Here is a 13,977-nt window from a genome sequence, read left to right as displayed (position 1 = left end):
CCATTTGTGGGAATTCACAGAGACCACAAAGAAGACGGTAAAGTTAAGAGGTGACATGATACCCACGGTTAAATATTTGACCATCTGGACCAACCTAACATTGTCAATTTATCTTCTCTCTCCTGTATCGTTTTTAACATCTTCGTCTGATGAAGAAGGCAGTAGAGCTTTGAAAGCTTGCAATTTGTATAAGTGCATTTTGATTGACCTAATAAAGCTATCACTGTTTTGGAGATTTTTAATGACGCTGCACATGGAGGAAAGAAGTAGTCCTGCTCTATTCTGCTTTGTTCAGACTTGATCTGGAATCCTATGTCCAGTTCTGGGCATCACAATTCAAGAGGAATACTGAAAAGCTGGAGCATGTCCAGAGGAGGGCGGCCAAAGCGGGGAAAGCTATGGAAACCATGTTCTGTGAGGAGTGGCTTAGGGAGCTGGACCTGTTTAGCCTGGAGAAGGTTAGGGGGTGACATGATAGCTGTGCTTAAAGATTGGAGGGGATGTCATATTTACAGTGGAGAAAGCTTGTTTTTTGGTTGCTCCAGAGACTACGAAACAACAGATTCAAACTGTGGGAAAATAGATTCCACCTAAATATTAGGAAAAATTTCCTGAGATTTTCTGACAGTGGAATAGACTGCATTGGAGTGTAGTGTAATCTCCTTCTTTTAGAGTTTCTGAACCAGAGGCTGGGTGGCCCTCTGTCAGGGCTGCTTTGATTCTGTCTTCTTACATGGCAGGAGTATGAATCCATCAAACCATTGTGCAATCTTAGAATCATAAGAGTTGGAAGGAGCATCTCAGGCCATCAAGTGACACTTGATTTCTGTAAATCAAATTGGATGATGGACTGGATGGCATTTGTGGTCCCTTCCAAGTCTATGGCCTGGTACAGATGGGCGGCAACCACACGCTCCCGAACCCTAGCATGCGGCGGCACCATCATGGCGGCCTCCAGTCCACACGGATCAGCACCGACTCAAGGCAAAGATGGGCAGCACGGAGCTGCCCATCTGTCAAACCCCAAGATTCCAAGTAACGGCCCACTGTCCCCTTCTAAACCACAGGGTTTTCTGTGTCTTGGAGAGCCAGCTCACTCCCCTCTCGGCTTCTTCTTCTCAGCGCCTGCTTTGGACTATTCTAAGCTGCTGCAGCCCAGACCCAAAGGTCTAGCACCTGTCACTAAAAGGCTGGCTGGGTGGTAGAATTGTATTGTTCTTTTACACTCTAAACAGCTTTCAGTCCCAATTTTAGCAGAAAAGGGGATATAAGTAAAAATAGATTCACCTCATAGGTAGAGGGATATGCTTAGACTTCATTAAAAGAGGTTTGGTACCAATAATAGCAAAAAACATGAAAATAATGGGGATAGGTTCTTTCACCACAAAAAAGAGGAAGAGTTCAACATGTTTCATCGAACGTTTTATTTAAACTAACAATACGCACACATGAACTAAAAACAGAACATTTTTAACCTTCTGGACATCATGAACATTTTAAACAGTCAAATACCTTTAATTACTTCTGCCCTGTGAGTTGCTTGATGGTTTTGAGTGAAACCGTTCCCACACTCTTGGCATTTGAATGGTTTCTCTCCTGCATAGGTTATGTGATGATGAGTGAGCAGCTTCTTCCCAATAAATCCCTTCCCACCCTCCAAGCATTTGAATGGCTTCTCCCCTTGGGAGTTGCTTGACGGTGACAGAGGGCTCTTTTCCCAGTGAGACTTTCCCCACACTCCAGGCATTTAAAGGGCTTCCCTCCTGCATCTGCTTTTTGATGGTGGTGGTGGTGGGCTTTTCCACACTCAAAGCATTTAAATGTTTTTTTCTCTTGTGCGATATTTTTTATGACAAATGAGGAATGCCTTCTGAACATACCTTTCCCACATTTCAGGCATTGAAATGGTTTCTCTGCTGTGTGAGCTTTTTGAGGATAGGTGAGATGTGTCTTCTGAATGTGGATGGCCCTTGTGGTTTCTTCCAACTCTATGATTCTATGAATATAACTTTTTGCACACTCCAAGACTGTTTACTAGCATTTAAAGGGTTTCCTTCCTCTGTTTTTTTAAATGTTTTAATAACTTTATTTCTTACCCAAAAAGGCAGAAAACAGTAACAAATACAACAAAAACAAAAACAAGCTAAAGGCATTTAAAGGGTTTCTTTCATGTGTGAGGTGCCTGGTGATGAGTGAAGTCTCTTTTCTCAATTAAACCTTTTCCACACTCCAGGAATGTTAATGTTTTCTTTCTTGTGTGATTTTTTTTATGACGAGTGAGGTGTATCTTCCGAATATTCCTCTTCCCACATTCTAAGCATTGAAAGGCTTTCTCTCCTGTGTGAGTTGCTTTATGACAGGTGAAGTATGTCTTCTCAGTGAAACCTTTTCCACATCTACGCATTTAAATGGTTTCTCTCCTATGTAAAGTTGAAGGCTTTCATGGCCGGCATCCATAGTTTTTTGTGGGTTTTTCAGGCTATGTGGCCATGTTCTAGTAGAGTTTCTTTCTGACGTTTCTTTCCTGTGTGAATTTTTTGATGATGAATGAGGTGTATCTTCTCAATATAACTTTTTCCACATGTAATGCATTTAAATGGTTTCTCTCCTCTCCTGTGTGATTTGCTTGATGACAAGTGAGATTTGTCTTCTGAGTAAAACTTTTACCACACTCAAGGCACTTCAAGGTTTTCTCTTCTGTGTGAGTTGCTTGACGATTCATGAGGCTTGTCATCTGAATGAAACTTTCCCCACACTCCATGCATTTAAATGGTTTCCTCTCCTGTGTGAGTGTTTTGATGATAGGTAAAGTGTGTCTTCCACGCAAACCTTTCCCACAATTCAGGCATTTAAATGGTTCCTCTCCTGTGTGAATTGCTGGATGATGAGTAAATGCTCTTTTCACAATGAAACCTTCTAGGCATTAAAATGGGTTCTCTGCTGTGTGAGTTTTTGATGATAGGTGAGCTGTGTTTCCGAGCGAAACCTTTTCCACACTCCAGGCATTTAAATTGTCTTTTCTTGTGTGAGTTGCTTGATGTCGAGTGAGCCCTGTCTTCTGAACAAAACCTTTCCCACACTCCAGGCATTGAAATGGTTTCTCTGCTATGTGAGTTGCTTGATGTCGAGTGAGCCCTTTCTTCTGAGTAAAACTTTTTCCACACTCCAGGCATTTAAATGGTTTCTCTCCTGTATGAGTTTTTTGATGATAGATGAGGTGTGGCTTCCGAGCAAAACCTTTTCCACACTCCAGGCACTTAAATGGTTTCTTTCCTGTGTGAATTTGTTGATGATACGTGAGGTATGTCTTCTGAGCGAAACCTTTTCCACACTCCAGGCATTTAAATGGTTTCTCTCCTGTGTGAGTTGCTTTGTGAAAAGAGAGGTGTGTCTTATTAGCAAAACATTTTCCACACTCCAAACATTTAAAGGGTTTCTCTCCTGTGTGAGTTGCTTGGTGACGAGTGAGGTATGTCTTCTGAGCGAAACCTTTCCCACACTCCAGGCATTTAAAGGGTTTCTCTCCTGTGTGAGTTGCTTGGTGAGAAGAGAGGTATGTCTTCCGAGTAAAACCTTTTCCACACTCGAGGCATTTAAACAGTTTCTCTCCTGTGTGAATTGCTTGATGTTGAGGAAGGTATGCCTTGTCACTAAAACCTTTTCCACACTCCAGGCATTTAAATGGTTTCTCTCCTGTGTGAGTTGCTTGATGTTGAGTGAGGTGCGCCTTCCGAGCAAAACCTTTTCCACACTCCAGGCATTTAAATGGTTTCTCTCCTGTGTGAGTTGCTTGATGTCGAGTGAGGTGCGTCTTCCGAATAAAATCTTTTCCACACTCCAGGCATTTAAATGGTTTCTGTCCTGTATGAGTTTTTTTATGATAGGAGAGGTTTCTCTTAAAAGCAAATCCTTTTCCACACTCCAGGCATTTAAACGGCTTCTCTCCTGTGTGAGCTGCTTGATGATAGTTAAGGGTAGTTTTCTGAGTGAAACTTTTTACAAACTCCAGGCATTTCAATGGTCTCATTTTTTGGTAAATATTTTTAAGTGAAATAGAAGTGGAGCTGTTTCCACACTCACCACCTATGAACGATTTGTCTTTTGTCTGAATTCTTCTGTGAAGAGTAAGGCTTGCTTCAGAGCTGAAATTTCTGACATGTGCATTTTGTTTCTGTAGTCTTTCTTGAATTGAGGTTCCAGAAAAATCACCTTTTTGAGAAGAGTGTATGGTCTTCCACTTGTTTTCGGTGTCAGCTTTTCTTTCCTTCTCTTTTACCTGTTTGCATTGCTCTCTCTGCATCAATGCTTGGCATGGTTTCCCATTATACTCTTTCTGTTGCCCATCACTGCCTGGAAGGGAGAGAAAGTACTGCTCAGAACATAAAAAATATCAGAAAGCCTCATAGATAGAGATGAGACTCCAGAAATTAGGAGAACATTGGTTCTCCAAAGAGATAAGTTCTCTTTCCTGAAAACAGGCAGCTCTTTTCATAGAATCGTAGTGTTTTTTTGAAAAGAAGGATATATTTGGAGGAGACCACAAGGTCCATCCAGTCCAATCCCCTGCTGTCCAGGAATACACAATCGAAGTATTACACAAACTAGTAATCTGAGGTCATCTCCTGCCCCTCCCATCGCCTTAAACACAACTATCTTGGTTTTCCTGTTCTAATGTCCTTTTTGTAAGCCTCTGGGAAAGCAACGTCTGGATTGTTTCTGATCTTGAGTAAAATGTGCCAGGAGAGGGGGAGAATGTCTCACAAACCGAACAGATTGTGCTTGGCGGCATTAATGCAGAATCAGTATTGTAGGGCAAGTGGTCTTGCATCCCTGGATTCTGGGGATCAGCTCCCAGCTACTACATCCATCAGGTAATGCTAAAATGCAGACTGATGTACTGATTTCAAGAAAGAAATTTAAAGTTTCTATCTGGGGACTTAATTTAGGGCGTAAAGAATCATGTGTTTTTTGGCATTAATGTGGGGAGGGGGAGATGCCCAGAACAGAACCCACACGACCCAAGGGCCGACTATACTAGTGTCCTAATTATTTTTTTAAAAAAATGTTTGAAATTTCTAATCCTAAAATATCCAAACAACAAAGTAGACACAGAGGGAAATCTGGTATCTGCTGGGGTTGCTCAAGTCCAATTAAATACAATAGTAGAGTAAAATGGGGTATCTTAAATAACTGGCAAAATCAAAGTATGCTTTTTGGAATTCATATTTTTTCAATATTTTCAAGCAGTGGATGCTTGAATCCGTGGATAAAGAATCTCAGGATAAGGAGGTCCAACTGTACCTTCATTACCTAGTTCAGTTTTGTTTGGTCAGCCCCCAAATTTTGTTTTATACGAAAAGCATGATAAAATTGCTAGCTATCTAAAGGGGCCAAGGGAGAACCAGCATGTAGTAGTGTGAGTGTTGGACTAGGATTCCTGGAGACCAGGGTACAAATGAACTGGGTGGCCTTGTGCAGGTCACACCCTCTCAGCCTCTCTTGATGGCAGGTAAAGCTAAAGGTCACCATAATGCTAACTAGCTCCTGCCTCCACATGAGGGCTTGGTTTTCTCCGTCTTTTCTGCGTCTTTTGGCAAGAAGGTCTAGCAACTAATGGCAGCCACTTCCTCCAAGTCCTGCCCTCCCCTTCCTGGAAGGCTCTCCCTCTGTATCCATTATTACACGAGTAAGTTGGAGCAAGGAAGCAAGATGTAGCTAATTTCTCTTTCTGCCTTCCCACTTGCCCTTATCAATCTAACCTCTCATTTCATTTTTAATGGTGGTTGGATGGGGCCACAGTGGCAACTGGAGGAGGCAAAGCAGGCGCTTGGGGCAGGGGTACAGCTAATGAAGTCCCCAATACTCCATCCAGTGGCCCATGCTCAGGAGTCCAACTGGACCTCACATCATCCATTGTGACCTTGACCAAGATCTGCCAGTGAAGGGTTTTCTGGGAAGAGAGGCCAGAAATAGCAACAAAGCTGAAAGAAAACTACTCAGACCGCTTTAATCTACCAGGACTGAAGAACAGCTCTCAGGGTTACTTTTCAGCATTTCTAAGATGCTCAATTCCAAGAAAGAGGAAGCCTTACTCAGAGAGGACAGGGCCCCCAGAATCTCCTCCATCACTTCCCTATGAAGGACCCTTTGGCCTGGATCCAGCAGAGCCCACTCCTTCTCCGTGAAACCCACAGACACCTCCTCAAAGGTCACCTGCAGAAAGAGAAGATATTATTTCAGATTGCTCAAGAAAACTGAAATCTTTACAAGATGCCCCCCACAGGCCACTTACAGTGGCAACTTGCAAAGGAAGCAAAGGGAAACAATAAGATTCTGTGGGGACCAGGGAGCAGTCAAAGGGAGTTGCACAACCAGCCCGCCCCTTTTCTTGGCTCACTTTAGATCCTGTTCCCTACCTGATCTAGTCTTCCAGAAGCTGTTCTGAGTCCATCAGGATGAAGAGATGTGCTTGTAATCATAGACCCAGTCCTTATTCTCTCTCCTGGGAGGAAAAAAAAAGGAAAGAGAATATTTCTAACCCTTCTCTCTCCTTCCAGTCCCTCTTACATGTGCAAATGCAGCATAGAACATTTCCCACATCAGGCTTTATTGCAATGTTTTCTACAGACATGTGACTAACTGGATACTGAAAGTCTGCACTATTTCCTCCGTCACCATCCTCCTAGTGCCAATGTTGCTAAAACAACAAGCATCAGAGGATGAGGAGGAAAAGGAGGGCTGGTCAGGCATAAAAAGTGCTTGTAAAATATACTTTACTGTCACAGGCTTTATTAACTTGAGGTATGTCTGTAATTTCAAGCTGCTAGTTAGGCTATATAAAATGGTCCAAGCGCTGCAGTTGATAGAGTCCAGATATTTCAGACAAATTTGAGAAGAGGGAGTCAAAGAGGAAACTACCCTATCTTAGCCCTTACTCATTGAGGAGGACATACCTTCTTTCTCCTCTGTTATCCATTTGGGCCTCTGCCTTTGACTGGACTCAGAAGGATGCTTTTCCTTCTCAGCCATCTCTTTTACAGGCAAGTCCTGCAACAGAAGCAGAAATGGGAAGGGAAAGGGAAGAGAGAATTAGGAAAGGAAAGGAAGAGAACGTAAGTAAATAGAAAAGCACATTGCTAAAAATGGTTTCAGGTAGTTTCCAGAAGGCTGTTCTCATCCAAGGAGAAAGTCAAAGTAACTTCTCCAAGAAGGGAGTTCCAGAGCTCGAGAGCAGCTACTGAGAAGGCTCTATCCCATGTTCCCACTCATGTGGGAGAATACACTCCTTCAGTAAATTTAGCACTAGGAATTGTGGCTGGAATTGGATCATAGAATGACAGAATTGGAAGATATATAACAAAGGCCATTCAGTCCAACCCCCTGCTGTGCAGGAAGACACAATGAAAGCACTCCCCACTGATGGCTATCCAGATTCAGTTTAAAAGCCTCTAAAGACAGAGATTCCACCATACTCTGAGGGAGTGTGTTCCACTGTGGAATAGCTCTTACCCTTTTTCTAATGTTGAGGTGGAATCTCTTTTTCTGGAGTTTGCATCCATTGCTCTGTGTCCTAGTCTCTGGAGCAGCACAAAACAAGCTTGCTCCATCCTCAATATGACATCCTTTCAAATATTTAAACAGGGCTACTATGTCCCCCCCCCCCCCCCTTTAACCTTATCAGCTTTGCTAAACATACTCAGCTCGCTCAGCTGCTCCTCATAAGGCATGGATTGCAGACCTTTCACCATTATGGTCACCCTCCTCTGGACACACTCCAGCTTGTCAATATGCATCCAAAATTGTGGTATCCAGAACTGGACAAAATATTCCAGGTTAGGTCTGACCAAAGCAGAACAGAATAGGACTATTACTTCCCTCGACCTAGACACTACACTCCTATTTATGCATCCTTGGATCACATTGGCTTTTTAGCAGCTGCATCACACTGCTGACCCATGTTGAACTTGTGGTCTACTAAGATTCCTTGATCCCTTTCACATGTGACCAATAACCAGCAAATATGTTCAAAAAGGGAGTCATGTGTTCCCTCTTACCAAGCCTAGTTAGCAATCTGCATGCAGCTCTTTGGACCAGGTGAGGTTTCTGCACATTTTTCAAAGGCGGCCCCATGTACAACATCTTAGTCTTAAAATTAGATTAACTAAACTAACAGAAAGGTCAAAACAAAGCGGCTTCGGGTCACTTTGGAGGTATGCTATTTAAATGACACACACATCTTAAGAGTCCAGAAGCTGTGCCAAAGCTGCATTCCAATCCTTAGGACTGGAGCATGGCGTTGGCGAGGCTTCTGCCCTCTTAGGACATATGCCTCCAAAGTGGACCGAAGCAGCTTTATTTTGGCCTGTCTGTTCAGATTCTAAGATGTGCAACACTGGGGCCAGAACAGATAACATTGGGAACAGCCCCAGTTATCATGCTAGCTGTAGATGTGTAAAATCACCACAAAAACTGAAGCATTCAGACTGCCACACCTGCTTGTGTTTTGTATGTATCTTTCTCTCTCTCATTACCCTCTCCTTCCCAAAAGAAGAGCCTAGCAGGATGCAACCATCAACCATGTTGTGTATGTGTGTGGGGATTCTTTCAGAAAAATAGAATCAACATGAAAATCTCTTGTTCATAATGCTTTAGGTTAACTGCAACTAACAAGCCATCAAAGATAGTGTGGAGAGGGAGACAAAGTGTGTGTGCTCACGTACTGCATTCACTGGTACAAAACTGGACTAGTTGAATCCAAACTCTGTAGATAGAAAGCCATATCTGTCACTTAAGCAGATTTATGAAAACATGGCATAGTACTCTGTTTCTGCTAGCTTTGTAAGTCTATGGAGAATCATAGCTTTGTTCTGTCTCCTGGTATTTAATCGGAGACTGCCCACATATTTTCAGTACCCCTGAAAAAGCAAGAAAGAATGGTGGATCTTACTGTTTGGAATACTCTAGTACACCCAAAGCAGGCAGTATGCCCCTCCTTGGGGAGGGGGAGGAAGGAACATTTCTAGATATTTATCTAAAAGTCGTAAGGCAGACAGTTTCAGAGAACTAATGCCAGCTGTTTTCTAGTAGTCTAGTGCAGACCAGCTAATGGCATTTATTTTCTACACTCTTCCCTCCACATTTGTGGCTTTGACTTTTGCAGATCTGATTATTCACAGATTTTATTAATATGTTCTCTCTAGCAATGTCTAGGTCTCTTTAACCAACTTTAACCAAAAGTCGCACTCAAGAACCCAGAGATTCCAAGAGAGAACACTCCACTAGGCCTTTGTAGCTCCTCCAGCACAATTTTATAGTCAATGTCTGGCAGCACTGACCACAGAGTTGCACTGGAGGGCCTAGCCTAGAGGTTTTTAGCAAGGTGTTCTCTCAGGTAAAAACATAGTGTTTTTCTCACCTGTGGTTTTTCCACATTAACGGGGGTCCAGTGCCCCTAACCCCAGCGAATGTGGAGGGAGAAGTGTAGTTTTCTTTTATTTATTTCAAATATTTATATTCTGCCCGTCTCCCACAGTGGGATTCTCCTCTGTGCCTTTCACTCCTGCTTCTGCAGAGCTGGGGGGTGGGGGGGAGACCCCGAATCCTGCTCCTTCCTGTGACTCTCTTTGCTCCAGGGGACAAAGAGAGGCAACCAGGACCAGAGCCCTCTCTCTATCAGCAGCTCTCATTCTCAGGAGCTGCAGGGTTGTTGCCTGCCTACCTGGGAGTGACACCAATCCTAGTCAAATGACTGTGAGCAGCCCTTCTTTTTTATCTGCGGCTTATCTTAAGCAGCTCAGTTTGTTTCAAAAACCCTTGCAAAAAATATTTTTGATGGCTTCTTGAAATGAGCTCACCTGCTCCTCTCCCTGCTTCTCCTCCTTTGCCTGGCTCAGGAGGAAGCCCTCTGCCAAGGCTACTGCTTGGGAAGTTGTCTCTGCTCCACACTCTCGAACCCAGCTCCCCATCTCTGGGGGAAGGACAGCCAGGAACTGCTCCAGGATCACCAGGTCCATCATCTCAGCCTTGGTGTGTCTCTCTGGCTTCAGCCACTGACAGCAGAGATTGTGGAGCTGGCTGCAAACGTCCCGGGGCCCCAAAGCTGCCTCCTGGTAGACAAAGTGTCTGAAGTGCTGGCGCTGGACCTCAGAACTGAGCATCTTCTCACCAAAGCTCATCTGCATGGCTCTTCTCTTCTGTACTTGGCCTGACCAGCTCTGAAATTCTCCCCTAATTTATAACAGACTGAATCTTCGTTTACCATCGGTGCACTCAGGCATCTTCCAAGACGGCAGAAAAGCACTTTCCTCTTTTACCAGATTGTGTCACAGGTGAAATTGCCAGGAACACCAAGGCCTACAGAGAAAACAAGACATCATGTGAATGAGCTACTCTGAATGTTCTCTTGAGAGAAGCGAGTCATTTAGACGTTGTTGTTTTTATCAGAATGATGCGGATAACCTCAGTCATGCATTTTGGGTTTAGAAAACATGCAGGGGTAGCTGTGTTGACCACTCAACAAATACAAACAAAAATCCATCAGTGATTTTTGGGAATTGCAGCACTCCGCATCTCTGCGAGTTGGGTTGCTCACATGTTCTGGCACCCTTCCCTTGTCCCTGCACCCACCGAAACCCCTCAGTTCCCGCCACTTGAGGGGGTCAGCATCCCTTTCCCTCTCTCTTTCCCTCTTTTCGGACTAGGTGTCTCTATAGGTGGGAGGACACGGGAGGAAAATAAAGTAGTAAGCAGGGACAGCAGCAATCTTTTTGAGATTGTGTGCTTTTGACTTTAGGAGAAAGAGCACCAGTGCCAGGTGACAAGTGAGAGTTGTCATCTCCTCTGAGTTTCCTTTACTAACATCCCTCCCATACTTGTTTTTTGTTTTTAGTTGTAAAAAAATGCCTGAGGGAGGAAGAGCACCGACTCCTTTGGATTGCATGTTAGAAAAGGTGGACTGGGTGAGAGTAGTCCACGATCCCGGTTTTCTCCTCTCCTAGTTTCAGAGGCAACTGTTCCCCTGGGAAGGGGCAGCACTTTCTCAACCATGATGAGGCCAAGGACAATGAGAATGCATTCAAAGCCTGTGCAAGGCATGCAGTGTTTAATCCTGAACTAACCCAGGTCCATTTGTGTCGGTTATTCACGCTCCTGACGATGCGAATCCTTTTTTTAAAAAGGTTGGGGGAAACCCCCTGATATGGATTATTTCCCCACCCTCTTCTAAATTTAATAGGGTCCATTTGGGATGCATGTGAACAACAAGAGTTCCATCCTGGATTATTTTCACTGTCTGAATAGGGCCAAATCCAAGCTGGAAAGGGGCTTTTGTCTCTGCGAGCTTCTCCTCAGAAAGGCAATGAGGAAAAGCAAGGGGCCTGTTTTTGTGTGTTTTCCTTTCCTTCTCAGCCACAAACCCACATTTCCAATGCCCTTCCCTCCCTCTTGCTCTGTCCCTAACATTTCCCTGCCACCGCCTCCTCCTCTTTTGGCCTTTTCCCTTTTAGTCCTTCTCTGAGGCAGAAAAGGTGCTGTTCTTTTAAAAACCTCCTCTCTCTGCTTCCCTCCAAGGCAGTGGCCATCAACCTTTGGCTCTCCTAATGTTTTGGACTTCGACTCCCAGAAGTCCCAGCCAGCTTGCCCAAGGCATGAGGGATTCTGGGAGTTGGAGTCTACAAGGCCTGGAGGACCCAAGATTGAGAACCACTGCCTCCAAGGCCTTTTGGTGCCTGAAGCAGAGGAGAAAGCGGCCCAAGGTGGAAGAGGAGCCTCTGCTGCCTGAGGCAGGCGCTTCATCCAGCCCGAGGGTGGGGGCCCTCCTCTCCTCCTCCTCTCCTTCCTTCTCTCTGGGTCTGACTCTGACTCTGTCTGCAGGGAAGGGGTCCCAAAGGGAGGGAATCCCTGGAGAAAGAGCCACAGCAGCAGCAGCGTCCTTCCTTCCTCTCCCTCGCAGGGCTGTTGTGGGGCTCCTTTTAGGAGAAAGGGAAAGGCAAGGGGCCATGGAGCCCCTGTTGGAAAGAGAGGCCTCCTTCTTCCTTCCTTCTCCTTCCTCTCCCTGGCCTCCCTCGCAGGGCTGTTGTGGGGCTCCTTTTAGGAGAAAGGGAAGGGAATGAGGGCCATGGAGCCCCAAAGGAGCTCAGTCCCAAGGGGTTTTCTCTTGGGGGTAGGGAGCTCCCCTCCCACCTGCAGCCCTGAGGGACTCTGAGGAGGAGAAGGAGGCTCCTTCCTTTCCTTCCTCTACTTCTGCTTCAGGAGGGAGGGGGGAGAAAGAGAGAGAGAGAAGCCAGCCCTCAGCCTTGCCCCGCCCCTTCCAGCCGTGTGAGTGCAATAGAGAGAACGTTCCTAGAGAGGCGCTGCAGGGAAACCGGAAGGAAGGGCCTTCAAGCCAGTTTCCCCTTGGAGGACCCAGAGGAGGGGAGGAGCCTAGAGCTAAGCCCCGCCCCCTTACTGTGGGGAAGGAAAGAAGTCTCCCTCTCTCCCTCTATGCCCTGAAGGCCCCATATAATAATAATAATAATAATAATAATAATAATAGTAATAATAATAATAACCCCCTGCCTTGGAAGCTAAGCAGGGCCATCCTTGGCTTGGAGGTGGATGGGAGACCAAATCCCTGAGGAGGGAGGCTCCTTTTCCAGTGTGACATCCATAGGGTCCTTCCTTCTAAGTGGCCATGAAGGAAAGGACCGCTTCACGTGTCCACACACTGACCTCTTGGCATTTGCTTTTTATATTATCTAGGCAAGCAAGAAACACAAGCCGTTAGCTTGATAATATCGTTTTTCTATATATCTCTAGCAATATCCACCTCAATAATGATGATGATGATGATGATGATGATGATGATGATGATGATGATGCCTCTGAGAAAGGAGACTGAAACCTAGGAAAGAAGCTCAGGCTGCCAACTTCTCTCTTTCAATGAGCCTTAGAGACGATACAAGCTCTCTCTCTCTCTCTCTCTCTCTCTTTCTGCATTCTCACAATTGTGGCCTTCCTTCCTGACAGAGAAAAAGGAGCCATGTTTCATCTCTGATAGGTCTCCAACTTAAGCCTTAGCAAAACCCCTCAAAAAAAGACTGTCAAGTCAGCAAATACAGTATATAACAAACAAACCAACGTCACTTTCTGATGGCAGCATTGACTGATGGATATTTGTGGAAGGAGGACAAGCTTTATTTGCCGTCAAGTCATCATCTTGGACTTAAAGCAACCATATGGATTCTAAATTCTAAAACTGCAATAAGAGAAAAAGCGGGGGGGGGGGGGGTTTGAGTTCACCAGGAACAGATACTATCCCAATTGAACAGATATGGAAAACAAAATGATGGCCAACAGATTGAAAGCGATCAATATATATCCCAATCCACAAAAGGGGAGACACAAGAGACTGCAGCAACTATAGGACCATTGCACTGATTTCCCATGCAAGCAAAATTATGCTCAAAATACTGCAAAATAGACTTCAACCACACATGGAGAGAGAAACCCCAAAGGTCCAAGCAGGGTCCAAGAAAGGAAGAGGCACTAGAGACCTCATTGCAAACATATGATAGCTAATGGAGCACACCAAGGAATTCCAAAAGAAAACCAGCATGTGCTTTATAGTCTATAGTAAAGCCTTTAGATCATGAAAGGCTATGGACCACCCTTAAAGACATGGGAGTGGCAACACATCTGATAGTCCTGATAAGTAATCTGTACTCAAGACAAGAGGCTACTGTCAGAACAGAACACAGAGAAACAGAATGGTTCCCAATTGGCAAAAGGGTCAGACAAGGCTGCATCCTTTCAGCCAATCTGTTCAACTTGTATACACGACATATTATAAGAAAAGCAGGCTTGGACACAGAAGGGGGAGTGAAAATAGGAGGAAGGAATAGCAACAATCTAAGATACATAGATGGCACCATAGTACAGTACTAGCAGAAAACCTCACAGACTTGGAAGACCTACTAAGGGAGATCAAGGAAGAAAGTG

General features: G+C 44.7%; 1 protein-coding gene across 2 annotated transcripts in view; it reads right to left on the bottom strand.

Annotated features, from left to right (window-relative positions):
* LOC149320739 (uncharacterized) overlaps window positions 1-11,659 on the bottom strand; it is a 71,188-nt gene extending 59,529 nt beyond the window's left edge. Inside the window, exons 1-6 of one of the 2 annotated variants that reach the window (XM_089502674.1) lie at window positions 11,118-11,659; window positions 9,855-10,353; window positions 6,954-7,047; window positions 6,417-6,502; window positions 6,093-6,213; window positions 4,081-4,350 (exon numbers count right to left, since the gene is read on the bottom strand). In XM_089502674.1, coding sequence (XP_089358800.1) covers window positions 4,081-4,350; window positions 6,093-6,213; window positions 6,417-6,502; window positions 6,954-7,047; window positions 9,855-10,181 — 898 coding nt within the window. In that variant the 5' untranslated portion in view covers window positions 10,182-10,353; window positions 11,118-11,659. The remainder of the gene's footprint in view (window positions 1-4,080; window positions 4,351-6,092; window positions 6,214-6,416; window positions 6,503-6,953; window positions 7,048-9,854; window positions 10,354-11,117) is intronic. The other variant, XM_089502682.1, reaches the window with a different exon arrangement.
* Between the last annotated feature and the right edge of the window lie 2,318 nt (window positions 11,660-13,977).

This window comes from Sceloporus occidentalis, unplaced genomic scaffold, assembly GCF_023333645.1.
Source record: "Sceloporus occidentalis isolate IW3139 unplaced genomic scaffold, rSceOcc1.0.p SCAF_1, whole genome shotgun sequence".
Classification (NCBI taxonomy): Eukaryota; Metazoa; Chordata; class Lepidosauria; order Squamata; family Phrynosomatidae; genus Sceloporus; species Sceloporus occidentalis.
The sequence above is the reverse complement of the archived record's forward strand: the minus strand, read 5'-3'. Positions and strand labels throughout refer to the sequence as shown.